Below are 26328 nucleotides of genomic sequence, written 5' to 3'. Positions count from 1 at the left end.
AACTGGGTTGGAGTGAAAATTTACCATATGTAGAGCTACTGTTTAAATTGCAAGTAACTGGTTTCAGTGTGGTCTTTGTGTATTTTGTGATTAGCCGTCCTCTGCTTTTCAAAGCAATGAGCTTTGAATGAAGAAGCAGCCAGTTGTTAACAAATAGCCCTGTGTATAAGATTCCGTGCGAAAAAGTCTTGCCAAGTTCCCAATATGTCTTGTATTCAACCAAACCCATGAGTCGAAAGCTGTGGGGAGGGGAAGAGCAATCTGTATTCTTTTCCTCTTGGTTCTACAGATCTTTAGTATTGTCGCCTATTTCTCCTCTGCTCACACCTCTATCTGCAGCCAACAGAAGATATCCCAGGAAAAGGGAAACCTGACTCAGAATTTATGTTCCTGTCTATTTTTAAAGAGTGTTTCTAGTGTTTCCGGTCTTCCAGCCTTCAAGAGTCTGTGACGGTTCCTAGGGGCCATTGCTATCATGGAGAGCTTAAGCAAACTTTAAATGATTCACAATTTCCGTCCTGGTGTGCTCTATCAATATGGAAAGAGATGCATCTAATCACAAGAAGGAACAACAGCAACACAGACTGAATGAATTATGTGTTAAATACTTTTTTGTCTCCTGCCCAATCTAGTGCACACACACATAAGGAAAAATAATGTGGCGGGGCGGGGGGGGGGTGGTGGCAGGGGAGTAAATTGGGTGCACTTACAGTCATACTAAACGCATCTGTGAAGATGAGCTTTGTTTTTCCTTCTTCAATCTATTTGTCCAACTTGGTGTATAGGAAGTTTGTTTCTTAGCCACCTACCCCAGCCAATGGCATCCCTAGCATGAGGGTTTGAGGCGGGTAGTAAGCAATCAAAGCACTCGATAACCAATCCCATTGCATCTTAGTGATCGTTGAAGTGTAGTTCTTGGATTTTTGAAAATAAATATTAATATATATTTTTCTGCTATGCAGAACTGTGCAAGAGATTTGAAGATGTAAATCGTAACAGGTCTTTAGAAAGTCATCTACACTGGGTGACGCTATTGTTGACTCCTATTGTTTTGTAGTCCTTTGCGTCAGGTTTAATTGTCTGCCCCATGCAAATTGTTGTATGTCTTGGGTCTGCTTTCATTTTACCTGAAAGGAAAGGGAAGAAAATATTATTTGTTAATAATCTGGTAGAATGTGTATAGGATAAAAATTGTAGCGGGGAGGGGGGGGTAAAAGTAAATGTCCACTATAAAAATGAAAATTTATGTCTGTGTCGACAGTACTCAATACAGCAAAGGTCAGTCACATTGGCAAGTTATCATTCGCTATTTTAAATGGTTGCTGTTTGTTGACTTCGGAGCTTGTTCATGTGCTTGTGCCATAAAAACAATGATTCCTTTAGTCGAGTGTGATGTTTTTTAATCGGTTGCATTACCGAGACCATCTGGACCCGAGATGACACTGAAATAACTAGCGTCCATTTGTCGAATGCTAGCTAACTTGACCCTGTGTTTCCAATCCAAATGTGAGTGGAGTAGTTTTCCTAATTCTATTAATGTGTACCACAGTGAAGATTAATGTACTAATGTAATCATGTCTAATCATGCATGGTACAGAAAGATTCAAGTGTATGTGTTGTCATAAAAATAAAAATGAAGATAAAGCCAATTCTTCGCATTGTTTGGCAGTTGTTTGCATCAGCAAAATTTATATTGCAGGGAAGAAAGTTGTTACACATGGCTCCATGTAAATAATGCACAGTACAAATGCAAGTTGATGTGTGTTGTGCTAGCATGGAAGGACGTGCTTTTGTGTCCACGATTTTCCAGTTGGCTTTAGCATCAGCTTTATCGTCTTGGTTTTGAAGATTGGATTGTTCCCATTTCCACAGGATGAAGGAAACTAAGGATAGAAAGTCTGTCTGCATCGCACTCCTTAACATAGTGGCTTGAGGAAGCACCTGGATCACCTTCCTCTGAGGGAGTAACTAGTTAATATCCAAAAGGAACTGACTTTCAGTCCTGTAAATAGAATCATAGAATCTCTACAGTGCAGAATGAGACCATTTCAGTCCATCGAGCCTGCACTGACAACTCCACCCAAGCCCTATAAATCATGTCTGATTTTATTTGCTCTCAGCTCTGACATAGGGTCATCCATACTCAATGTTGGCTCCATTCTCGCTCCAGAGATGCTGAGATTTTCCAGCATTTTCTGTTTTTGTCTCCAGCCCTATCCCTGTCACCCTGCTAGTCCCCCTGACACTAAGGGGCAATTTAGCATAGCCAATCAACCTAACTCTCACAGCTTTGGCACGTGAGAGGAAGCCAGAGCACCCGGAGGAAACCCACGCAGACATGGGAAGAATGTGCAAACTCCACACAGGCGTTGACCCGAGGCTGGAAATGTACCCGGGACCCTAGCGCTGTGTTAACCACTGCGGTGCCATGCCACCCAACATCATACGACCCCCTCACCTGCTTTGCCATCTAATAAGGTCATGGCTAATCAGAGTACCCTTGAATCTGTGTCCTTTCTAGTCCCAGTAACCTGTTAACCCCTTGCTTACAAAGAATCTATCCACTTCTGCCTTAAAGATATTCCAAAATTCTGCTCCCCACATCTTTTCAGGAAGAGAGTTACAAAAACTCTCAATGCCCCCAGTGAAAAAAGTCTCATCTCTATTTTAAATGGGCGATCCCTTATTTTTAAGTAGAGGTTGCTTCAGGCTCTGGGAGGATTTCACTCAGAATGAGTGTCTATGGGCACAGTGCCCTTCGCTTCTTCTGGTGTTACTATAGTAATGGGGGAAAAAAAATGTTTGTCTTTGTTCCAATGAGTTGAGATAAAACAAATCATTATTTGTAGCGGACGTTGTATGGATGAAAGCCAAATTTTCGACAACGGAAGACAACCGAAGATTGAGCATTTTGTGTTCTACAATGTTGATTTGTGAATGAAACCAGAGTCATTGATAAAATCTTACAGTGAACGTAGAATTGATTGTTCATGTCCTCATTTTAAAACAAAGAAAAGCACATACATTCTCATGTTCACCATTACCAGTTACACAACAGTTCTTTTTGAAAATCATTTACCTCTTGAATGTAAATCACAAGTAAGACCAAATATTGAAAATGAATGTAATGGAAAAGCCAAGGCCAAGTATATATTGCTTAAACTCAGTCTAACCACATGGATAAACAAAATAGGGTGAGAAACTATAGCTGGATTTCAGACCTTCTGTACACTGCTCATTAAAACCCTGAACAGTGGAAAACAAGTCAAATATTTGGTAAGATCAGGTTGCTTAACAGAAGCTGACAGAGAAACAGGGAAGTTGATAGTCTCTGTATCGTGAGGATAGACAGTTTGTGGTATGCTGTACGTAAAAACAAAAACATCTAGGGCAGCACGGTGACGCTGTGGTTAGCACTGCTGCCACACAACGTCATGGACTCGGGTTTTGATTCCCAGCTTGGATCACTGTCTATGCAGAGTCTGCACGTTCTCCCCTTCCCTGTGTGGGATTCCTCCGAATGCTCTGGTTTCCTCCCACAGTTTGAAAGACATGTTGGTTTGGTGCACTGGCAATGCTAAAATCTCCCTCAGTGAACAGGCGCTGGTGACTAGGGGATTTTCGCAGTAACTTCATTGCAGTGTGAATGTAAGCCTACTTGTGGCACTAATAAATAAACTTAAACTTAGTAGTCATGGCTACGTTGGTAGCGCTTCCACCTCTGAATCACAAGGTTCTGGATTCAAGTTCAACTCCAGGGCTCGCAAGACTGACACTCCAGAACAGTACTGCATGAGTGCCGAACTGTTGGAGTTGCCACCTTTTGGTTAAGACGTTAAACAAAGACCCCATCTATATACTTGGATGAATGTAAGAAATCTTCTGACACACTTTCAAAGAGAAAGGGAGAAGGAAAAGGCAAATTTTGATGATAACCAAGTAGAGTATAAAAATCTAGACCAAATGGCCTTTTCCAGTTCGCAAGAAGATATTCTGATAGTGTGACCATCAGAAACTACACATGCACGAGACCCAGCAGCCAGACTATTACACAATTGAATCAAAGAGGTTAATATAAAAATAAATTTGGCATCAGAAATTATTTTGTGCTGTCAAAATTTGATTCCTCGAACAACTGATAATTATATGGTTATTATTGCACGATAATTATAGCACTATCAACGTAGGCGTGTGTTCTGAACTACTTTCCCTTTGACCAGGTTAACATTTATGCACTGGGCTTTTTGTTGATGTGTGCATCAGTTACAATCTCTTGTTACTTGTTTGGAGAGCTCATAGCAATATAGGAATTGGGAGCAAAAGTAAGCAAATTCAGCCCTTCAAGCTTGCTTTGCCATTCGATCAGATCATGACTGATCTCTCTCCGATCTCAAATTCATCTCCCCACCTGTTCCCCGTATCCTACATCTTTTTATATTCAAAGTATATCTATCTCTTTCTTGAAACCATTCAACAATTATGGGGCAGCGAGATACACATCACCAACCTCTGCGAGAAGTAGTTCCTCTTCATCTCAGTGTTACGGTTTCCGTCTCTCAACTTATATCTGTGACCTCTTGTTCTAGATTGCCTCATAACAGGAAACATTTGGTCTACATTTACTCTATCAATCCCTTTTTAAAATTTGATATACTCGATCAGATCCCCTCTCATCCTCCTAAGCTCCAGTGAGTATACGCCCAAACTGCTTAATCTCTTATACGTCAACTCATCACGGAATCAATTTGGTGAACCTCCTCTTAACTGCCACCACATCCTTCCTCAATGAAGGAGCCCAAAACAGGACACAATACTCCAAATGTGGTCTCACCAACACCCTTTACAATTACAAAAACACTTCTGTACATTTACACTCCAGTCCTTTTGCAATAAGTGCCAACATCACATTTGCCTTTTTTATTACATGCTGTAAGATTTTTAAGGGTGGTCCACCTTCAACTTAAAGTTGGGTTCTTATTTGAGAATACACCATATTTTGACCTTTGTCAGCAGAAGAACTTATAATTTGATTTTCCACTGTATTTCAGAATGCTTTTTAGTCTGCTTTTGTATTTCTATATTTGCTACCTTTTCCTTTATGTATCCTTCCTTTTTTTCATTGTCTTAACTAGACATGGGAATTATTTAGGAGTGTTCTTAAAAATGATTTGAGTTGCTCATAACAAGATCATCAAATAATGTGACCATTGTGTTGCTTCTGGAAATGAAACAAAATGCAAGTCTATGGAAGAAAAGGCAGGGGAGTGGGACTATTTGGATCAACACAACAGCCGCCTCCTTCATTGTATGATCATCAAATGTTATTTTTACAGGTCTTAATTGTAAGTTAATCCTTTCACTACTTTAGCGTTAAGCAATTGAAGTGCCCCCAACCAACCAAGAGCAAGGTGAAATTCCGAAGGCAAAATCTTTACTAGTGAAAGCAGCAGACATATTCCAAAGATGTGCAGGTTAGGTGGATTGGCCATGCTAAAATTGCCTCTTAGTAGCAGGGGGCCAGCTAGAATAAATGCATGGGGTTATGGGGATTGGGTCTGGGTGGGATTGTGGTCAGTGCAGACTCAATGGGCTGAATGGCCTTTTTCTGCACTGTATGATTTTATGATTATATTCCCACATCTATATTCTTTTTCTGCATTAAAATGGTTGCCTAAAATCTGAATCAATTTAATTGCATTTCAAGTGTTCTGTTCTTTACCAATCGATGTTAAATAAGCCTTTGCAATGAAAACTCATAAAAATTTTCATATTAGCAGCTTTTGACTGGGAATCTTGAACACACACAAGTGGTTGGAGCCGACTCCTTCAACACTTTGTCAGACTGTAAATCAGATAAAGGTTTTGCCACTGCTCCATGAATCTGTGTGATTATTAGTGTCAATGAGTTCTCTCATTGTGTTGGTGGTGAGAAAAAGTGTGGCAAGCGTCATTACTGGGCAAATAGGTTGAAGGAACTTGCCTTAGTTGCAAGGGCACAGTCAACAGCCAGAAAGTTGTAGTGCATTGCTAAAGGTCTTTTCAGATTTAGCTCATTTTGGCCTTAACGGCTGTGGTATTAAAACCTGCAGCTTTGAAGATTCCAGCCAATGTGCATTCTGCATGTGTTTCAAACTTTCCACACAAGACAAAAGCAAATTACTGTGGATGCTGAAATCTGATACCAAACGACTTCCGAGGTGTGTGGGGGTCTTTCATTATGCTGGCTGCTTTGCTGAGGCACTGGGAAGTGTAGATAGAGTCAATGGATGGGAAGCTGGTTCGCATGATGGATTGGGCTACGTTCATGACATTTTGTAGTTTCTTGTGGTCTTGGGCAAGAGCAGGAGCAGTACCAAGCTGTGATACAACCAGAAAGAACGCTATCTGTCGAGGTTGTAGAGTTTTCCAATCTTCCACCACACTTGGTCATTATCCCCGCCACTCAGAATTACTCAGGTCACTTCTCACCTTCTCCATATCCCTTTTGTGTACAACATTCAGTACTTTACAATACTTTGATCTAAAAGTAACATTAGACTATCAGTCAGTAAGCCTGCTAAAGGACATTGTTTTTTTTTCAACAATACTTCATTTCCTTTTTAAGTATCAAGATAGGAAAAATTGAGTGGTTGGAATGGGGGTGGGGAACAGGAAGAAAAATCACTCAAGGGTGTGGGTGTCTGGAATTCACTATCTGCAAGATTAGCAATGGCAGAAACCCTCAATTTATTTAAAAGGTATCTGGATGTACACCACTTCATGATGTAGGTATGCCAGCGTTGGACTGGGGTAAACACAGTAAAACACATCACTTCACCACTTTTGTTTCATCACCTCTTTGTGCTATTTAATCTCTCCCAGACCTTTTTTGACTTCCTCCCCATTCCCTTTCACACCACATCCCGATCTTCCTTCATTCCGAAGAAGTAATTTTCAACTCGATAAGTTGAAAGGAGCCTTGGTTTCAGCAGTGCATCTTGTAGATGTACACACTGCTACCACCATGTGTTGGTGGTGCAGCCAGTAAATGTTTGTGGAAAGGATGCCAATGAAGCAAGTTTCTTTGTCCTGGATGTTGTCAAGCTTCTTGAGTGTTGTTGGAGCTGCACTCACTCAGGCAAGGGGAGAACATTCCATCACACTCCTGACTTGTGCATTGTAAATGGTGGACAGGCTTTGGGGAGTCAGGAGATAAGTTACTTGCCATAGGATTCCCAACCTAGTTGCTCCTCATTGGCTTAGTTTGGGTCTGTATAACTTATGAGTGGATAAATAGGCCCTCAAGCAGCCCATTTCCTTCTCAATTCTTTAGTCATGTGCTATTCCCTAAAGCTCCTGCAGCAGTTTCTATTGCTTGTCTTGTTCCTCCTTTTCCTACAGACATTAGCAATAGCCAATTACTCCCATTATCCCATAGTGCACAAAAACCTCTCTCCAAGAGAATGGTTGTAATTCCAAAAACACCATTTTAACAGTTATGTGAAAATAGTTATCATTACAGCACCTTTGACTGTCTGGTTCGGTACCAATGACCTCACAGTTTGCAGTGCGTCCAAGTGTTCCTTTAAATGCCACCAAAAATGACTAGTTTTGACCATACAGTGTTGAGTGGGTCCACCACTGAACATTCAGTTGTTGTAGGCATCAGAAGGTTACAATTTGCACCTTTTAATAATTTTTCAGCTTGTTTCAGCTTGTCATTCTGACCACCTAAGTCCATAGGACCAAGTCACAATTGCAGAGGACAAGCTTCAGGTATGGTTTTTATACCTCAGTTAGCATAACACAACCAGTCTGTTCTCATTCAGAAATTGGATGAAAATCTGCCAAGAATCATAGCATCCCTACAGAATAGAAGGAGGCCATTTGGCCTGAACCGACAACAATATCACCCTATCGTCCTATATCCCCACATATTTACCCTACTCGTCCCCCGACACTAAGGACCAATTTAGCATAGCCAGTCAATCTAACCTGCACATCTTTGGAGTCTGGGAAGGAACCAGAATTTCCTGAGGAAACCCATGCAGACATGGGGCGAGCTTGCAAATTCCACACAGACAGTCACCCCTGGTCAGAATTGAACCCGGGTCCCTGTGAGGCACTTTGCCACCCGGCCAAAAGGGAAACACACTGCAGGAAATCACACCGAGCATGAAAGAGGAACTAGGAATGTGGAAATCGCTACCATAAGCAATTGTTGAAGAGCAGTCCATAATCATTTCTTTTTACACAATAATTAGGCAGTTGTTTGAAAAAGAAGATGATTAAAGGGTAATGGGATCAAATAGGAGAGGAGGAATTAGACTTCATGATTTATGGAGAAAATCCTCGGTGCAGATTTGATGTGTGAATAGCCTATTTATTTCTCAAACTTACTCCTGCCTTGGCTTCAATCAACTCACTCAGAATAAATTGGGTTTTGTACAAGGCACTTCCCTATTCTGTAGTTGGCGCGTCTGAGAAAAAGACTTAACCTCTAAACTGCAATGATGGTTAAGATTTGAATATCATTACTATTGCATTTCTATCACCTGAAGGTACTGATTTAATGCTGGGTACGGTTTCACATTCCTTAAGTACTCTGCCCAAGTGGCCATTTTTCGAATATCGACAGGCGATCTGGCTTTATGCAAGTGGGGCAAACATATTCTGTTACCAAGAATCACCAACAGCAATCAAAAGCAGGAATGTCTACTGGCGTACTCTTTCTTAATTTTCTCCCCTCAATTGACAGACTGTGAACCTTACTTTGTTTCTGTGAAAAAAGACTGAGACTTTAATAAAGTATTAAACTTCATCAGGGAGGATTGGAGAGAGTCAGCAGATCAATGTACCTTGGTGGATAGAATCATGGAATCCCTACAGTGCAGAAGGAGGCCATTCAGCCTATTGAGTCATCACTGACCACAATTCTACCCAGGCTCTATCCCCATAACCCCATGCATTTACCCTCGCTAGTCCCCTGACACTAAGAGGCAATTTAGCATAGCCAATTTGCCGAACCCGCACATTGTTGGACTGTGGGAGGAAACCGGAGCACTTCTTTGTAATAATTTTGTTTGATCTAATGAATTGATTTTGTGTTTAGACGGCACACCATTACGCATTTACAAACTCTCCCCCACCCCGCTTCCCAACTTGCACAATGTCCTCATGGTGAGTAAATCGAGGGAAACAGCTTTCATCAGGGAACATTCAAAGTTCTATCTGACCGCCACAGATAATTAACCAAAAAAAAGTCCATCACAGACTATCTGTGCAACTGAATACTGATCATATGCATTTCATAGATAATATTCATTTTGTTTCTGGTGCTATTGTGTTCTGTAGATTTTCTGACCTCCTTACTAAAGACCTTTGGGCATTTTCAATGCAATATTTGCCTAGCTACTCTTTAAAGCATCGAATTGCCGACTAACTTTCATGTGATCTTGTCCAATACCTGCAGTACTGTAAAACTCCAATTGACCATGAGATTTCCCCACTGTTGCCGCACAGTGCCAGGGACCTGGGTTCAATTCCTGGCTTGGGTCACCATCTGAGTGAAGTTTGAGCATTCTCCCCATGTCTGCATGAATTGCCTCCAGGTGCTCCACTTTCCTCCCATACTCCAAAAAGACATGCTGGTTAGGTTCATTGGCCATGCTAAATTCTCCCTCAATGTACCCAAACAGGCACCGGAGTGTGGTGACTAGGGAATTTTCACACAACTTCATTGCAATGTTAATGCAAGCCTACTTCTGACACTACTAAAGTAAATTTTAAATTTTATTAATGATTGGGTTTTAGGGGAAATGTATGTATCATATTCAGAAAATAATATTAAGTTCAGAATATCGTACTTACAGTGCAGAAGGAAGCCATTCAGCCCATCAAATTGATTGTAGGGTATTGGGGAGAGTTACAGAACAAAGTGATCTACGAGTACATGTTCATAGCTCCTTGAAAGTGGAGTCACAGGTGGACAGAGTGGTGAAGAAGGCAGTCGACATGCTTGGTTTCATCAGTCAGAACATTGAATACAGGAGTTGGAATGTCTTGTTGAAGTTATACAAGACATTGGTAAGGCCACATTTGGAATAGTGTGTACAGTTCTGGCCACCCTACTATAGCAAGAATATTATTAAACTAGAAAGAGTGCAGAAAAGATTTACTAGGATGATACTGGGACTTAATGGTTTGAGTTATAAAGAGAGGCTGGATAGACTGGGACTTTTTTCTCTGGAGCATAGGAGGCTGAGGGATGATTTTATAGAAGTCTATAAAATAATGAGGGGCATAGATAAGATAGATTAGTCAGTATCTTTTCCCAAAGATAAGGGAGTCTAAAACTAGACGGCATTCCATTTACTTTCCTTATTATATGCTGTACCTGCATGACCCCATAAAATTATCATAAACAAGTTCCAAAAGAACGACGGGCATTTTTATATGTCACCTGTTGTGCAGTAAAATGTCCCAAAGGTGCCTCACAGCAGCATCAGATAAAAATGGCACTAAACCAAAAGAACTAATATTAGAACAAGAGAGAAAAGCTTGCTAAAGAGATCAGTTTTAAGGTGGTTATGAATAGGGAGAGGTGACGAGGGGCAGTTAACAGAGGGAATTTCAGAGCAACAGCCTTCGTATTGCTGAAAAGAGACACGGTGTCGAAACTTTTCACCTTGCACTCATCAGGACAGAATCGCAAAAACACCAAATCTCAAAGGGAACAACAATTTATACTGCATGAGGCAAGGGGGTTGATTCTTTGGCAAAATGAAGAGGCAATGCCATGGAGAAGGTACAGGAAACTACAAGCCAGTCAATTTAACCTCAGTGATGGGTAAACTATTGGAAGCAATTCTGAAAAACAGGATCAAGTTGCATTTCAAGACGCAGGGATTAATCAAGAACAGTCAGCATGGTTTTGTTAAGGGCAGATCACGTCAGACCAACTTGGTTGAATTTTTCAAAGAGGTGACTTGTGTAAATGAGGACAATGCATGTAACGTAGTCTACTAAGACTTCAGCAAGGCTTTTGATAAGCTCCCACATGGGAGACCGCTAGCGAAGGTAAGAGCCAATGGATCCAAGGAAATTTGGCAAATTGGATCCAGGATTGGCTGAGTGGCAGGAAGCAGAGGGTGATGTTCGAGGGGTGCTTTTCTGGCTAGAAAACTGTGTCTAGAGGGGTCCCGTAGGGATCTTTGTTTGGACATTGCTGTTTATGTTTATATAAATGATTTAGACTTGAATGTAGGGAAAGATGCTGCCTCTTCAAGAAACGTATTTGAACACAAATATCAAACAAAAATATTTCCTCTACTCACCCTCGTTGTCATGATGCATGAAGATTATGCATTGCATGTTCACAGTAAATCTGTAACAATGATGGAATATGCAAGGAAGACTGATGGTGTCAAATGTACTTCTGAGTGTTTGATAGAAGGAAATGTATTGCACAATTTGCTAAATATTTCAATTTTTAACATCCTTTTATTTACATTTTTAAGTAAATGACAAGGGCATCGAAAATATGAGAAAATTGGTGGAGAAAAGCCAAACACTTGAAATGACTAGCTTAACATCAGTACTAAACCAGGGTTTATTAACCATGGAAACTAATTCATCTGTAGGTCATCATGTTTACTATACGCTACTACCACCCGCTTCACCTCAATGATGAAGTTGACACTTGAAAATGAAAGAACTTATGAAATAAAAGAATGATAGCACCTTTCACATCCTCAATACCGACAATGAATGGCTTGGTGGCACAGTGATTAAGCACTGCTGCCTCACAGCACCAGAGACCCAGGTTCGATTTCTGGCTTGGGTCACTGTCTGTGTGGAGTTTGTATGTTCTCCCCTGTCTGCATAGGTTTCCTTCAGGTGCCCCGGTTTGCTCCCACAGTCCAAAAGGCATGCTTGTTGGGTGCGTTGGCCATGCTAAATTCTTCCTCAGTGTACCTGAACAGACGCTGGAGTATGGCGACTAAGCGATTTTCACAGTAACACTGCAGTGTCAATGTAAGCCTACTTGTAAAGTTTAAATAAACTTTAAACTTCTCTTCTCCAAATGCATTTATCGTAAAATCATACAATCCGTACAGCACAGAAGGTGGCCATTTGGCCCATCAAACCTGCATCAACAGCAATCCCACCCAGATACTATCCCCTTAACCCCACAAATTTACCCCAGTTCCCCTTGACACCAAGGAGCAATTTAACATAGCCAATCCACCTAACTTGCAGATCTTTGGAATGTGGGAAGAAACCGGAGTACCTGGAAGAGACCCACACAGACACGGGGAGAATGTGCAAACTCCACACAGTGACCCATGGTCAGGATTGAATCCGGGTCCCCTGGTGCTGTGAGACAGCAGTGCTAACCACTGTGCCACCATGCTGCCTCGAAGTATAACTTCCATTTGCATAATACCTTTCACAACCTCAGGACATTCCAAAACACTTGGCAGCTGATGCAGAGAAAAACTGTAGCCAATCTACGGGCATTAGGGTCACACAAATGTCAATGAGATGATCTAGTCATCTATGTTAGTATTATTGATGGAAGGATATTTACAGTGTTGGAAATCTCTGTGATGTTCTTTAAATAGTGCGGTGAGATCTTTATATCCACCTGAGGACAATTGTTATGTTACTTGTCATATTTGAATACACAATATGTACAGAAAGATCCCACAAACAAATGAATGATTAGCTTTGGTGCTGTTCCAGAATCCGAATGGGAGTGAATCATTCGGCAACAGTCTGTCAAAAGACCTGTTTCTCTCCTGTACACCTCAGCATCTTCTGTTTTGTCTTATTTCTGATTACCAGTATTTTGTTTCCGTTTCTCCTGGAGATTGTCTTGTCCATTTTAGGAGGGGTGGGGGGGGGAGTACCATGGGGGATATTTCAGGCGTACCAGGACAAGCAGGTGTAACTTCCCATCCAAAAAAAAGTGCAACTCTGTCAGCCTTGGATTGTGTAAGAGCAAATAACTGCGGATGCTGGAATCTGAAACTAAAACAGAAAATGCTGGAAAATCTCAGCAAGTCTGGCAGCATCTGTAAAGGAGAGAAAAGAGCTGACGTCTCGAATCCAGATGACCCTTGCCTAGATTGTGGGCTCAAGTGGGCTAAAGTGAAAGGTTGTTCAAGGATTCTGATGGCATGAACGCCTCTTTTAAACTCGCTAAACTCAAGAGCCAATGACTTATATCCATCAGGTAAAGGGTACAAGGCAATTTGTTTTTTGCAACCTAAAGTTCATTGGCTGTAGTTCAGTCACAGCTGACGAAGCCTCCGCTATTTACATGTTGTTTCCACTGAGTGAATGAGGTGATGTTGTGTTATTATTAATGTTACCTTGCTCCAGCCTCTGAAAGCTACAGCCCGGCTGACTCTACGTGTTGTCCACCTTGTTGGGGGGATAGCCCAGCACTTGCATGGCCGTCTGACAGTTCTGTTCCACCTGCTGGATCTGCCACAGGCTCAGTCTTTTCTTCCAGGCGCTGACGGCCTCCTTGGCGTCCCTGGACGAGATGAGGAAGGGCTTGTCGGAGGAGTAGCCGGCGCCGCGGGTCATGTTCAGCATGTACTTCTCGGTGGCCGGCGTGACGGTGAGGTTGGCGAAGCTGTAGAGCGTCCTCAGGCCGCTCAGGGGCTGCAGCACCAGGTCCTCGTAGCGGATGGTGAGGTAGCGAGCCCGCAGCCAGGCCGGCGAGCCCTTCACCAGCTCCTGGTCCCTGCTCCAAGCCTCGCAGATCACCTCCAGGGCTTTGGCCACGTAGGTGTCCGCCCGCTGGGCTCGGTTGGACAGCCACGCTCCCTGGTTCCTCTGGGCCAAGTGCTTGCTCCTCAGCACTTGGATGCTCTCCTTGACCAGCGACTGCTTGGACTTCATGCGGGAGTTGTGCACGGCCCTGGGGTCCCTCACCAGCTGGACCACCTTGAGGTTGAGGCTGGGGTCGCCCATTAGGGGGAAGAGCACGGCGGCGTCCAGCACCCGCACGTCTTTGATGACCATCACCCCGTACCTCCTGCACTCCCTCTCCAGCTCCTGGATGTCCCTGGGCGCACAGCGCCGCTCGCACACGCCGCCGTCCACCAGCTCCACCCGCTGCTTGCTGTAGGCGCCGCACAGGGGCGCCGAGCAGATCACCTTGTTGTTCCTCCAGCCGAAGACGGTGCGGGTGGTGAGCGGCCCGCCCGCCGCGTACAGCCGCAGCACCGAGAAGTCGCAGCGGAAGAGCGAGCGCAGCATGTCCCGCACGGCGCCCTGCAAGCCGGCCGCGTCGCCCGGGTACAGCGCCTGCCACATCAGCCACATGGGCTCGTACAGGTAGAAGACCCCCGGGTGCTGGTTGAAGAGCTCGCCGGCGAACGAGGAGCCCGTTCTCCAGGTGGCGTGCAGGTAAATGTGCTGCCGGCCCTGGCCGTCCCGGCTCACGTTGCCCCCCCAGTCCCCCCAGGACACCGGGGCCAGGGCGCCCGAGCACTCCCGGGGGGAGGGCTGCTGTTCCCCCGGAGCCGGCACCTGACGGCGGCAGTCCTGGAAATAAGAAATCGCCAGCAGCAACAGGGAATAAATAACGATGATAATCAGACATCTGCTTTGGAACAGCTTCATGGCATCTGCTGGTACCCACCCTCCCTCTTTCCAAATGTCTTTTTTTTGTTGTTGCTGCTTCTTTCTTGCCTTGCTTTATATCCTGTGAGAGTGTGTGTGTGTGTGTGTGTGAACGAGCGCCCCTCGCAGATGAGTTTACAAGAGCTTACAGGCAACAAGCTGCTTGTAACACCAATACAGTGGGGAAGCTGGTTCCATTCTGGCGGCCGTCATCCGAATAAACACGGGAAACCCGCCCAGAGACCTCACAATAAAAAGTGTGTGTGAGAGAGAGAGTTAGGGGTAGAGATTAGGAAGCGTGTGTGAGTGAAGGAGGGATAGTGTTTGAGAGGAATGTGTATGTGTGTGAGAGAGAGAGAGAGAAAGAGGTAGAGATTAGGAGGCGTGTGTAAGTGAATGAGGGACAGTTTGAGAGGACTCCATGATTTTAGTAATAGATCACATGTTTTGGGAGACAGTGAAACGTATTGTTTCTGAAGTGTGTGTAAGTGACTCGAAGAAAGGGGTAGAGACAGAATATATAGTGGGTGAGGGAGAGATATTGAGAAGTGTGTGTGTGATTGAACTTTGGGGGGAGGGTGATATTAGAATGACTAAGAGATAAAGCGGTAGGAAGTGTGATTAAGAGTATATAAATGAGCGACGGAAAGAGAGTTTGAGAGGAGTGTGTTAAAATGAAAGATTGAAGAGAGTGTGCAAGTGACAGTAAGAGACGAAGAATTATGGAGGACTCTGAGTGTGACTGAGTGTGTGAAGGAGAGGTTGAGAGGAGTGTGTGTGATTGAAGAGAGTAAGTGACTAAGAGAGAGTTAGCGAGGACTTAGTGTGACTGAGTATGAGGGAGACTGAGAGGAGTATGTGGGGGTGATGTTAGAGTGTGAGTTACTGACAGTGTGCACAAAAGCTCAGTTGATTGTGCTCTAAAAATGAATACAATCAGAAATATTTTTAGATACAGAGCCAAACTCCCGCGCCAACAGCGCCGTCGCCCGGGTAACAATGTGATTAAACAACGGGGGGGCGTTGTAAGATTCAGAGCTTGGCGACACAAGTGGAGGATGGTCTGCTCTTGAAATCTTCCAGGAGGCAGTCCTCTGGCTTCAATTTCACTTGTAGGCGGTTACTGATTTATTTTTAAGTATACACTGACTTGTAATGCTGAAGTTCGCCTCGCTGCAAGGCTGGATAGAAACCGAGCAGTGTATTGGTTGTTCCTTCTGCATTGTATTTCTCGGGGATTTGTGTTTGCGTCACGGAGGAAATCACCGGCTAATTATGTATAATCACCAACTCCTTGCGAGCAGAGCAGGAGCAGATATTCCAGAGCCCCTCCGCACTGGAGCCCTCTCAAGGGATGCGTATATGATGCATGAATGATTTGTGAAGTCATGTACTCGTGTTTTAATAATGCATTTGCCCGCCGGCTGTGGTGTTGGTGCGAAATGCATCTGTTTCACTTCAGCGCAGCAATTCTTGTGTGTGAGCAGCTTTCATCCGGAATTAGCAGTGCAGGCGCCTCGGTAGAAGCGGAAATCCCCGGGGCTTCAAGAGTTCAGTTCAGGTCTGAGTCAACGCCCGATTTAAATGCCGTCCAGCACCAGTGCAGAACATGTGTGCACAGACTTGTTCGAATGTCATGATGTGGAGGTGCTGGCGTTGGACAGGGGTGGGCACAGTAAGAAGTCTCATAACACCAGGTTAAACTCCCAACAGGTTTATTTGGAATCACGAGCTTTCGGAGCACTGCTCCTTCATCAGGTGAATGTAGCTATCCTGCAAGTTTGAAATGTGTAGGAAAGGAACAACACAAGGCAAGCTTCCTCCTGGATGCTGGGCTATATTCTCAACTTGCTGCTTGGGTAGTTGTTCCTGATAAAGCTGTGCCATTCCCTTTTATTTCCATGTAATGGGAAATTGGGTCATTCCTGTCATTGGCAGTGGGGACCTGAAACATCCGCTTGATGCTCAGGTAGCAAGTGAAAATCTACAAAAGCGAAATGCTGTTGGTGCTGGAATTGTGAAATTAAAGGGTGGCATGGTGGCACAGTGGTTAGTGCTGCTACCTCTCAGTGCCAGGGATCCGGGTTTGATTCCTGCCTTGGGGTACTGTCTGTGTGGAATCTGCACCTTCTCCCTGTACGTGCGTGGGTTCCCTCAGGGTGCTGCACTTTCCTTTCACAGCCCAAAGATGTGTGGGTTAGGTTGATTGGCCATGCTAAATTGCCCCTTAGTGTCAGGGGGACTAGCAGGATAAATACATGGGGTTGTAGGGATGCGGCCTGTGCGGTATTGTGGTTGGTGCAGACTCGATGGACCTAATGGCCTCTTTCTGCACTGTAGGGATTGTATGAAAATGGAAAATGCTGGAAATGCTCAGCAGGTCAAAATCTGTTAACATTTCAAGTCATTGATCTCATCAGAAAAAGGTAATCGGGTCTGTTCTGATGAAATAAAGGCAAAATCCTGCAGATGCTGGGATCTGAAACAAAAAAAAGAAAATGCTGGAAATCAGCAGCTGTAGAAACAAAATAGAGTCAATGTTTCAAGTCTTGGTGATCTCTCCGGAGACCTGCTGAGATTTTCTGTTTCTGATGAAAGGTCATGAACAAAGATGAACTCAAATGTTTCTCGCTCTCCACAGAAGCTGCTCGACTTGCTTGAGCGAGTTGAAAATCCACTGGGTTAACCTACTGCTCATTGAGTGCAGCATAACTCACATCTTATCAATTCCTTAGATCAAATCTACTGTCTACAAGATGCACTGCAGCAATACACCAAAGGTCCTTAGCTAGCACCTTCCACACCCATGATCACTTTCATCTCAAAGGGCAAGGACAGCAGATACATGGAAACACCACTAGCTGCAAATTCCCCTCCAAGCCATTCACCATCCTGATTTGGAAATACGTCGATGTTCCTTTGCAGTTGCTGGGTCAAAATCGTGGAATTCCCTCCCTAATGGCATTGTGGATCTCCCCGCAGCATGTGGACTGCAGCGATTCAAGAAGGCAGCTTACCAGCACCTTCTCAAGGGAAATTAGGGATGGGCAATAAATGCTGGCAAGCCAGTGATGCCCGTGTCCCACGAATGAATAAAAAAATGTTTTCAATCTCCATTTTACAGCTAATTCATAGATCTATAAGAAATGCCTTGGATTTGGTAAAATTAGAAGTGTCCCACTCTTTAGCATTAATCTAAATTTATTTCAGAACCATGTTACAATAACTTTTCAGTTATTGAGACGAACAGATCATTTTTCCAATTCATTTGCAAACACGTGTCCAGAAGATCAGCTGAAATGGCATAGGATTGCTGATTGCAAAGTCAGTTGAACTAGATAAAGTTTACTTATTAGTGTCACAGTAGACTTACATTAACACTGCAATTAAGTTACTGTGAAAATTCCCTAGTTGTCACACTCTGGCGCCTGTTCGGGTACACTGAGGGAAAACTTAACATGCACCCGTGACAGTGAGTGGAAACCAGAGCACCCAGAGGAAACCCACGTAGACAACGTGCAGATGCTGCACAGTGACCCAAGACAGGAATGGAACTCGCATTCCTGGTGCTGTGAGGCAACAGTGCTAACCACTGTGCCTCCATGCCGCCCCTTTACAATTGTGAGAGTTTTTAGAATGACCATTCCGATAGTAATGTGCTACAAAATTTGCCTCCACAGCACCTGCTTTTTCAGCACTATGAATACTGTTTTGGTGTAAGCTTGATTTCATTTATGATTGGGTGTTAACAATTGTACAGGGGGCGCCTGTCAAAAGTATGCAGAGTAGGAATATTGTGACACCAATCACAATACTACAGATTTGACTCCAGTGCTATCATTTTGAAGCTCAACCCTCCAGCAAATGCCTTAAACATGCACAGCTGAATGTATAATCATAAGCAGGAAGGACACACCACCAACACAATTTAAAAGGATCACCAACTACTTATAATTTAGTTGCTGATTAATTTCCACTGGTAGTTGTTGCAATTGTTGAAGTGTTTGGTTGTTTCCAGAACCTTTCAAAACTGTTGAAGTCAACAGAGAGTGGTGTGGCACATACTGAAGAACTTAGTCCTGACTTCCATAAACCATTTGCTTCCAGACTTGGGTGCAGTACAATACATTCCTCTTGAGCTGGGCAAGACAAAGAAAATAAGCAGAGATGACACAGAGGAAGAGGGAGGAATTAAAGGTAGAAAAGGGCTGTCAGCAGCAAAGGGAACAGTTCTACCTGAACCTCAGCAAGGAAAAGTGCGTGTGATGTTCGTGCTTCAGTAAAGATTTGTGCTGAGATAGTAAGAGATTCTATAAACATTTAAAAAAGAAACAAGTCAAAGAAATGAGTATTGGTCATGTAGGAAGTGAGTTTGGAGAATTGTTCATGGAAAAACATAAGAACATAAGAAATAGGAGCAGGAGTAGGCCATCTAGCCCCTCGAGCCTGCCCCGCCATTCAATAAGATCATGGCTGATCTGTCGTGGCTCAGTTCCATTCTCCCGCCCTTTCCCCAAAACCCTTAATCCCCTTGCCTATCAAAAACCTATCCACCCGTGTCTTAAATATATTTAGCGAGGCAGCCTCCACCACTTCAACGGGCAGAGAATTCCAGAGATTCACCACCCTTTGAGTGAAGAAGTTCCTCCTCAACTCCGTTCTCCCTTATCTTGAGGCTGTGCCCTCTAGTCCTACTGATCTTTCTGAGCGGGAAGAGCCTCTCCACCTCTATCCTATCCATCCCATTCATCATCTTATACGTCTCAATGAGATCTCCCCTCATTCTTCTAAATTCTAACGAGTACAAGCCTAGTTTATTCAGCCTCACCTCATAGTTCAACCCCCTCAACTCCGGTACACAAAACACAAAATGGCAGATGAATTGAGCAGGTATTTTGCATCAGTCTTCAATTTAGAGAATACAACTAACATTCCTGAAGCAGCTATAAATCAGGAAATGGAAGGGAGGGAGAAACTCAGGCAAATTGCAATCATCAGCTAAGTGGGACTGAGCATATAAATTGTTGAAACTGTAAGCTGACAAATGCCTGAGTCCTGATGGACTTCACCCGTGAGTTTTAAAAGTGGCTACTGGCTAGTAATAGATGCATTTGTTTTAATTTTCTGAAGCTCCTTAGATTTGGGAAAGTTCAATTAGGATGGAAAATAGCAAATATAACTGCATTCAAAAAAGGATGGAAACAAAGTGGGAAACTAAAGGGAAGTTAGCTTAACATCTGTCAGAGGGGAAATATTTGAAGCTATTTTTAAATAAGTTATAGCAGGGCACTTGGATAAGTTCAAGATAATCAGGCGAAGTCAACATGGAATTGTGAAAGGGAAATTATATTTAACCAACAGATTGGAGTTCTTTGAGGAAGTAATATGTGTTGTGGATAAAGGCAAAAAATTGGATGCGCTATACTTAGATTTCAAGGAGGCATTTGATAAAGTGTCACATCAAAGGTTATTGTGGAAAATAAAAGCTCATATCACAGGGTAAATATTGCTATAGTTAAAAGACTGGCTGGCTAACATAAAGCAGATAGTCATAAGTGGGTCTTTTTAAAGTCGGCAAGATGTAATGACAGCCATGTCACAGGGATCACTGCTGGAACTGCTGTTTATAATTATAAATTATAATTATAAACTGCTGTTTATAATTATAATTATAAACAGCAGTTTATAATAAATGACTTGGATGAAAAGACGGTTCCCAAATTTGCTGATAACACAAAGATAACTAGGAAAGTAAGTTGTGACAAGGACATAAGGAAGCTCCAAAAAGATACAGATAGGTTGAGTAGGCAATGATCTGGCAAATGGAGTATAATGTAGGAAAATATGGAGTTGTTCATTTTGGCAGGAAGAGGAAAAGAGAAGCATAGTATCTAAAAGGTGTGAGATTGCAGCTCTCTGAGATCCAGAGGGATCTGGGCATTTTAGCACATGAATTGAAAAAGGTGCAGGTACAGTGAGTAATTAGGAAAGCTAATAGAATGTTATTGTTTATTTTGAGGGTAATTGAATAAAAGTATGGAGGTTATCCTTCAGTTATACAGGGCATTGGCAAAGCCACATCTATAGTGCTATGTACAGTATTAATCTCATTTAAGATGCAAATGCATTCGAAGCAGTTCAGAGAAGGTAGCCGACTAATATCCAGAATGGGTGGGTGGTCTTGTGGAAAGGTTGAACAAGCTATGTTTATAACTGCTGGAGTTTAGAAGAGTAAGAAGTGACTTGATTGAAATATGGAAGATCCTGAAAGATCTTTACAGTGTGGATGTGGAGAGGATGTTTCCATTTGCAGGAAAATCTAGATTTAGGAGTCTGAGTTACTGTTTAAAAATAAGGAGTTGCCCATTTAAATTGGAGATTAGATGAATTTTTTTACTTTGAGGGTCATGAATCTTTGGAATTCTTTTCCTGAAAAGAGTCTTTGAATATTTTGAAGGCAGAGGTATTCTTGGAGAGCAATGCCATAATAGTTTATTGGGGGTAAGCGGAATACAGATTTGAGGCTACTATCAGATCAGTCATGATCTTATTAAATGTCAGAGCAGGCTTGAGGGCCGAATGGCCTATTCCTGTTTCTTGTTTGTGTGTCCCTGGAACAGGAATTGGACTCATAACCTCACTCAGAGGTGAGTGTGCCATCACTAAGTCACGGTGCTAGTAGAACTTTTAAGACTGTGATTCTATCAAATTAAATAGTTCATATCTTATTAACATAAAATATTATCAGTTGTAGAGCATCTCCTGCTAGGTCTAATAATTTGAGACCTGCTGCTGTATATTGTCTTATTCCTTGTTATCATATGCTGCAATCACAGATGATCACAATGACCTTTGCCCTAACAACATAGCACTATGCTTTTTTTCTCCAATTAATTTTCTCTCATTCCCATCACAGGTACTAAATCTTGCTGAGACCATTTTATGTATTCTTGGGATTTGAGTTACCTGAGCAAGGCTAGTGTTTATTGCCCATCCCTAATTGCCCTTGAGAAGGTAGTGGTGGGATACAATCCATGTGGTATAGGTATATGTGCACTGCTGTTAGGGAGGGAGTTCCAGGATTTTAACTTGGTGGTAGTGAGGAATGTGAATATAGTTCCAAGTGAGAACGTGTGCGAGTTGGAGAGGAACTTACAGACGGTGATATCCTCAGGTGTCTGGAGCCCCGGTCCTTCAAGGTGATAGAAGATGTGGGTTTGGACAGTGCTGTCAAAGGAGGGTTGGTGAGTTACAGTGGTGCATCTTGTGGGTGTTAAACTCAATGCTGCTCTGTGCTGGCGGTGAAGGGAGTTAATATTTAAGGTGATGGATGGGGACCAATCAAGTGGGTCGCTTTGCTTTGGATGATGTCAAGTTCTGAGTGCTGCTGGAGCTGCGCTCATTCAATCAATTGTACCTTATTCCATTACACTCTTCAGTTGTGCCTTATAGATAGTATCCAGGCTTTGGAACATCAGAAGATGAGTTACTCACTATAGAATTCCCAGCCTCTGACCTGTTCTTGTAGCCACACTATTTTTACAATTAGTCCAGCCAAATTTCTTTGAGTGCCAGTGTGATAAATGAAACTTTGCATTGCTTGACATGTTATGTTTGGATTTCTTTATTATTTTATATGTATGTTTACCTGAACACAAAAACAGGAAATGTAGAAAAACAGGCTATCTTCTGGAGAAAATGCTGGATGTACTCTTACTTATTTGAGTCAGGAAAGATATCTTGGATAAAAATCCTGAATACAGAGATGATAAATGAATAATACTCCTTTCGTCTCAAATCCTGTTAGTGAAATCTTGGGAAAGATGTGAGCTGCCTAAATCATTTCCTATGCTTAGTCCTCACTAAAAAGTTAAGAGGGAAAGTGATGAAAAATATGAAAGTCAAAGTGTGAGTAGGGAGAGAGACTAGCAGCTAACCTAAAAGGGAATCTATTAGTCTTCTATAGGTTACAAAGAGCAAAAGGATAATAAGAGTGGGGCCAAAAAAAGAAGAGCTACACATGGAAGCAAGAGGGTATGGATGAGTACCAAATGAGTACTTTGCAATGTCTTTAATAAGGAAAAAGAAGCCGCCAAAACAATAGTGAAAGAAGAGGTAGAGGACATACTGAATGCACTAAAAATTGATAAAGGGAAGCTACTGGAAAGATTGGCTGGTTGATAAATCACCAGGAACAAATCGGATGTATCCAACAATGTTGTGAGAAGTAAGGGTAGAAATTCAAAGATACTGGTCGTAATTTTTCAATTCTCTTCAGATACACAGTGGTGCTAGAGCTTCCTATTACTATTAGAAATATAAGGAAAAGACATGTCTCATTGATTAATCGATTGGAATTTCATAAACAATCTGGGGTGGTGAAGGAGAACGTGATTGGAATTCTCCGGCCTCCCATCAGCAGGTTTCTCAGCAGCAAAAGGCAGCACATTATTCACTTGCGGCAGGATCTTCTGGTCCCACTGTTGTCAATGGGATTTTCCATTGTAACTACCCAATGCTGCCAGGAAACCCAGGGTGGGGATGTGCTGCCAGTGGGTCCAGAGAATGGCAGAGAATTCCAGCCTATATCACTTAACTGATAGGGGACGGAAGTTAGGATGACAATCAGTTCCACAATTAGTTCCTATTTATTGACTACAGCCCAGTCTTCAACACTATTATTACCACAAAACTCATCTCCAAACTCCGTGGCCTGGGCCTCAACGCCCTCCTCTGCGACTGGATCCTGAACTTCCTAACACACAGACCACATTCAGTAAGGATAGGCAGCAACACTTACTCCACGATCATCCTTAATGCTGGTACCCCACAAGGCTGTGTTCTCAGACCCCACTCTACTCCTTATACACCTATGACTATGTGGCCAAATTCCCCTGCAATTCAATTTTCAAATTTCTGACGACACCACCTTAGTGGGTCGGATCTCAAACAATGACAAGATAGAGTACAGGAATGAGAGAGAATCTGGTGAACTGGTGCGGCAACAATAATTGCTTCCTCAATGTGAACAAAACAAGGAGATTGTCATCGACTTCAGGAAGCGTAAAGGAGAATGTGCCCCTGTCTACATCAATGGCGACAAAGTAGAAAGTGTTGAGAGCTTCAAATTTTTAAGTGTCCAGATCACCAGCAATCTCTCCTGGTCCCCCTCATGCCAACACTATAGTTAAAAATGCCTACCAATGCCTCTACTTTCTCAGAAGACTAAGGAAGTTGGGCATATCAGCTACGATCCTCACCAACTTTTATAGATGCACCGTAGAAAGCATTCTTTCTAGTTGTATCACTGCTTGGTATGGCTCCTGCTCTGCCCAAGGCTGCAAGGAACTACAAAAGGCTGTGAATGTAGCCTAATCCATCATGCAAACCAGCCTCTCATCCATTGACTCTGTCTACATTTCTCGCTGCCTCACAAAATAGCCAGCATAATCTAAGACCCTATGCCCCCCTGACATTCTCTTTTCCACCTTCTTCCTTTGAGAAAAAGATACAAAAGTCTGAAGTCACATATCAACTGACTCAAGAACAGCTTCTTCCCTGCCGCTGTCAGACTTTTGAATGGACTTACCTTGCATTAAGTTGATCTTTCCCTACATCCTAGCTATGACTGTAACACTACATTCTGCACTCTCTTGTTTCCTTCTCTATGAACAGTCTGCTTTGTCTGTATGGCACACAAGAAACAATACTTTTCACTATGTTAATACATGTGACAGTAACAAATCAAATCAAAAATCAAACTGGGATTCCACTCTATGTAACCTGATTAGTACATTATGGTAGGATAGTACAACCAAGTCAGATAATGGCTCAGTTCGTAGCATTGTTACCTCTAAATCAAAGGGTTCTGAGTTCAAGTCCTACTTGAGCACAAAAATCAAGGCTGACACTCTAATGCTTCTCAATAAGATAGCCACCCACTCAGGTAGATGTAAAATAATCCAGAGTGCTATTTTATCTCTGGTGTCCTAGGCACAGCTTATTCCTCATCGTAAAAACAGATTATCTGGGCCTATCACATGTCTGTTAGCAAAACTCAGTGTTGTGAAATTACTGCTGTGTTTTCTACATTACAACAGTGATCATGCTCCTAATGTACTTACTGAATTTGGTAAAAATCCTGTACCTGCAATTTAGGACAGGTTCGATGTTTCTTGATGTGGACAGCTTGGAGTTTCATTTTGCCATGTTTTTGTTAGTGCAGTAGGCTTTCTGGAATTTCATCCAATATTTGTTGCATATTTTATGTGGAAGTGTTCATTAATTGTACCACGTTCCAAACGTTGCAGGCAATGCATTTTATATTCAGGCCATTATGAGAATTCTTTAGGGCTGGAAAGAATCCTTCTTTCTTCCTAAGTAGTACTGCTCAACCAACTGACAGATTATATGTCATTCCGTTGCCTGGAGTAGCAGAAACAATCTGTAAGAACAATTTTTAATGTGATAAAAGATCAAGTCGCATCATCAGAAAATTAATAGAAGAGTCATCAAGTCCATGACCAAACAATTGGGAAGATGACGGGATATTTTAGTACAAAGAGTTGAAGCAAACTGGCTACTTTAATTGGAGTGTGCACAGTCAAGAGGGAGCCCATAAGGCATGGACTGGGTAGCAATAGAGAAGCTGGCTTAGGTTCACATGAAGGATGATCTAAGCCAAGTGTGGGATGTTGGAGTTTGGATGGACAGGATGAAAGGGCGACTTAGGTGGTAGAGAAATAGTCAGACACATAGTGAACCAAGAGCAGCAGAACCTCCTTGGGCCAAATGACTCACTGAATGTATACAATGAATATTAAATGTATTGAAGCACCTCGGAGTACAATTTTTTCTATGTGGACAATCTTTAAAATAACTCTGCAACATTTGTAAGACAATTGCAAAACGTCTGAAATGTCTCCTTTACTGTATTGAAGCATCTCAGAATGTTACTTGATGTATGTAAAGAGCCTGAATATTATTACTTTTTGTGTGATGGTCACTTTGGAATGTTTGTCATTTTCTCACAGATGTATGAATAAAGTATATTTTTGGAAAAAAAGACACACCACGAGTAGAGATTGATAGAAATCATAATGTCGGCAGGTACTGAATTTTGAATGATAGCAATCATAATTTGTAACAGTTATGGACAATTGTTACAATAATAAAATAATTTCACAATTACAAGCATGTAACCAGACAGTTGCAATATGGTACGGTGATATAGTGGTCAGCACTGCTGTCTTACAGCGCCAGGGATCCAGGTTTGATTCCCGGCTTGGGTCACTGTCTGAGTGGAGTCCGCACATTCTCCCCGTGTCTGTGTGGGTTTCCTCCAGGTGCTCTGGTTTCCTCCCACACGTGAAAAGACGTGACGGTTAGGGCGCATTGGGGATGCTAAATTCTCCCTCCGTGTATCCGAACAGGCCCCGGAGTGTGGCGACTGGGGGGAATTTTCACTCACTTCATTGCAGTGTTAATGTCAGCCAACTTGTGACACGAATAAATAAACATGCTTACAGTGCAGGTCCCTCCCCCCCTAAAGAAAGGGGGAGGGAAGAGGATGACTGCCGTTTAGCTTTAAATACCAGTGGCTGCGTCTGCGGGCTGGAAAAGGCGGCAGCGGGTGTTAAAGCCGTTGAAATTGGAATGGGTCTCCATAGCAACGGGCCTGACCTGACCCGGCAGTGTTTCCGGGGA

General features: G+C 42.8%; 1 protein-coding gene across 5 annotated transcripts; it reads right to left on the bottom strand.

Annotated features, from left to right (window-relative positions):
* Positions 1-669: 669 nt before the first annotated feature.
* chst7 (carbohydrate (N-acetylglucosamine 6-O) sulfotransferase 7) lies at positions 670-26296 on the bottom strand. Of its 5 annotated transcripts, none has more exons than XR_013888066.1 (3): positions 26149-26296; positions 24747-25066; positions 670-1127 (listed from the first exon to the last, which is right to left on the bottom strand). XR_013888066.1 is itself a non-coding variant. In XM_080197625.1 (2 exons), the coding sequence occupies exon 1, from the start codon at positions 14620-14622 to the stop codon at positions 13396-13398; it is 1227 nt and encodes a 408-aa protein (XP_080053751.1). In that variant the 5' UTR covers positions 14623-14740; the 3' UTR covers positions 670-1127; positions 13359-13395. The 5 variants fall into 5 exon arrangements, 1 of the variants encoding a protein (XP_080053751.1); XR_013888069.1 differs by having other exon boundaries at positions 24770-25066; XR_013888067.1 differs by lacking the exon at positions 670-1127 and adding an exon at positions 16142-17101.
* Positions 26297-26328: the final 32 nt, after the last annotated feature.

This window comes from Carcharhinus amblyrhynchos, chromosome 10 (assembly GCF_965287045.1).
Source record: "Carcharhinus amblyrhynchos chromosome 10, sCarAmb.v2.hapA, whole genome shotgun sequence".
NCBI classification, from domain to species: Eukaryota; Metazoa; Chordata; class Chondrichthyes; order Carcharhiniformes; family Carcharhinidae; genus Carcharhinus; species Carcharhinus amblyrhynchos.
The sequence above is the reverse complement of the archived record's forward strand: the minus strand, read 5'-3'. Positions and strand labels throughout refer to the sequence as shown.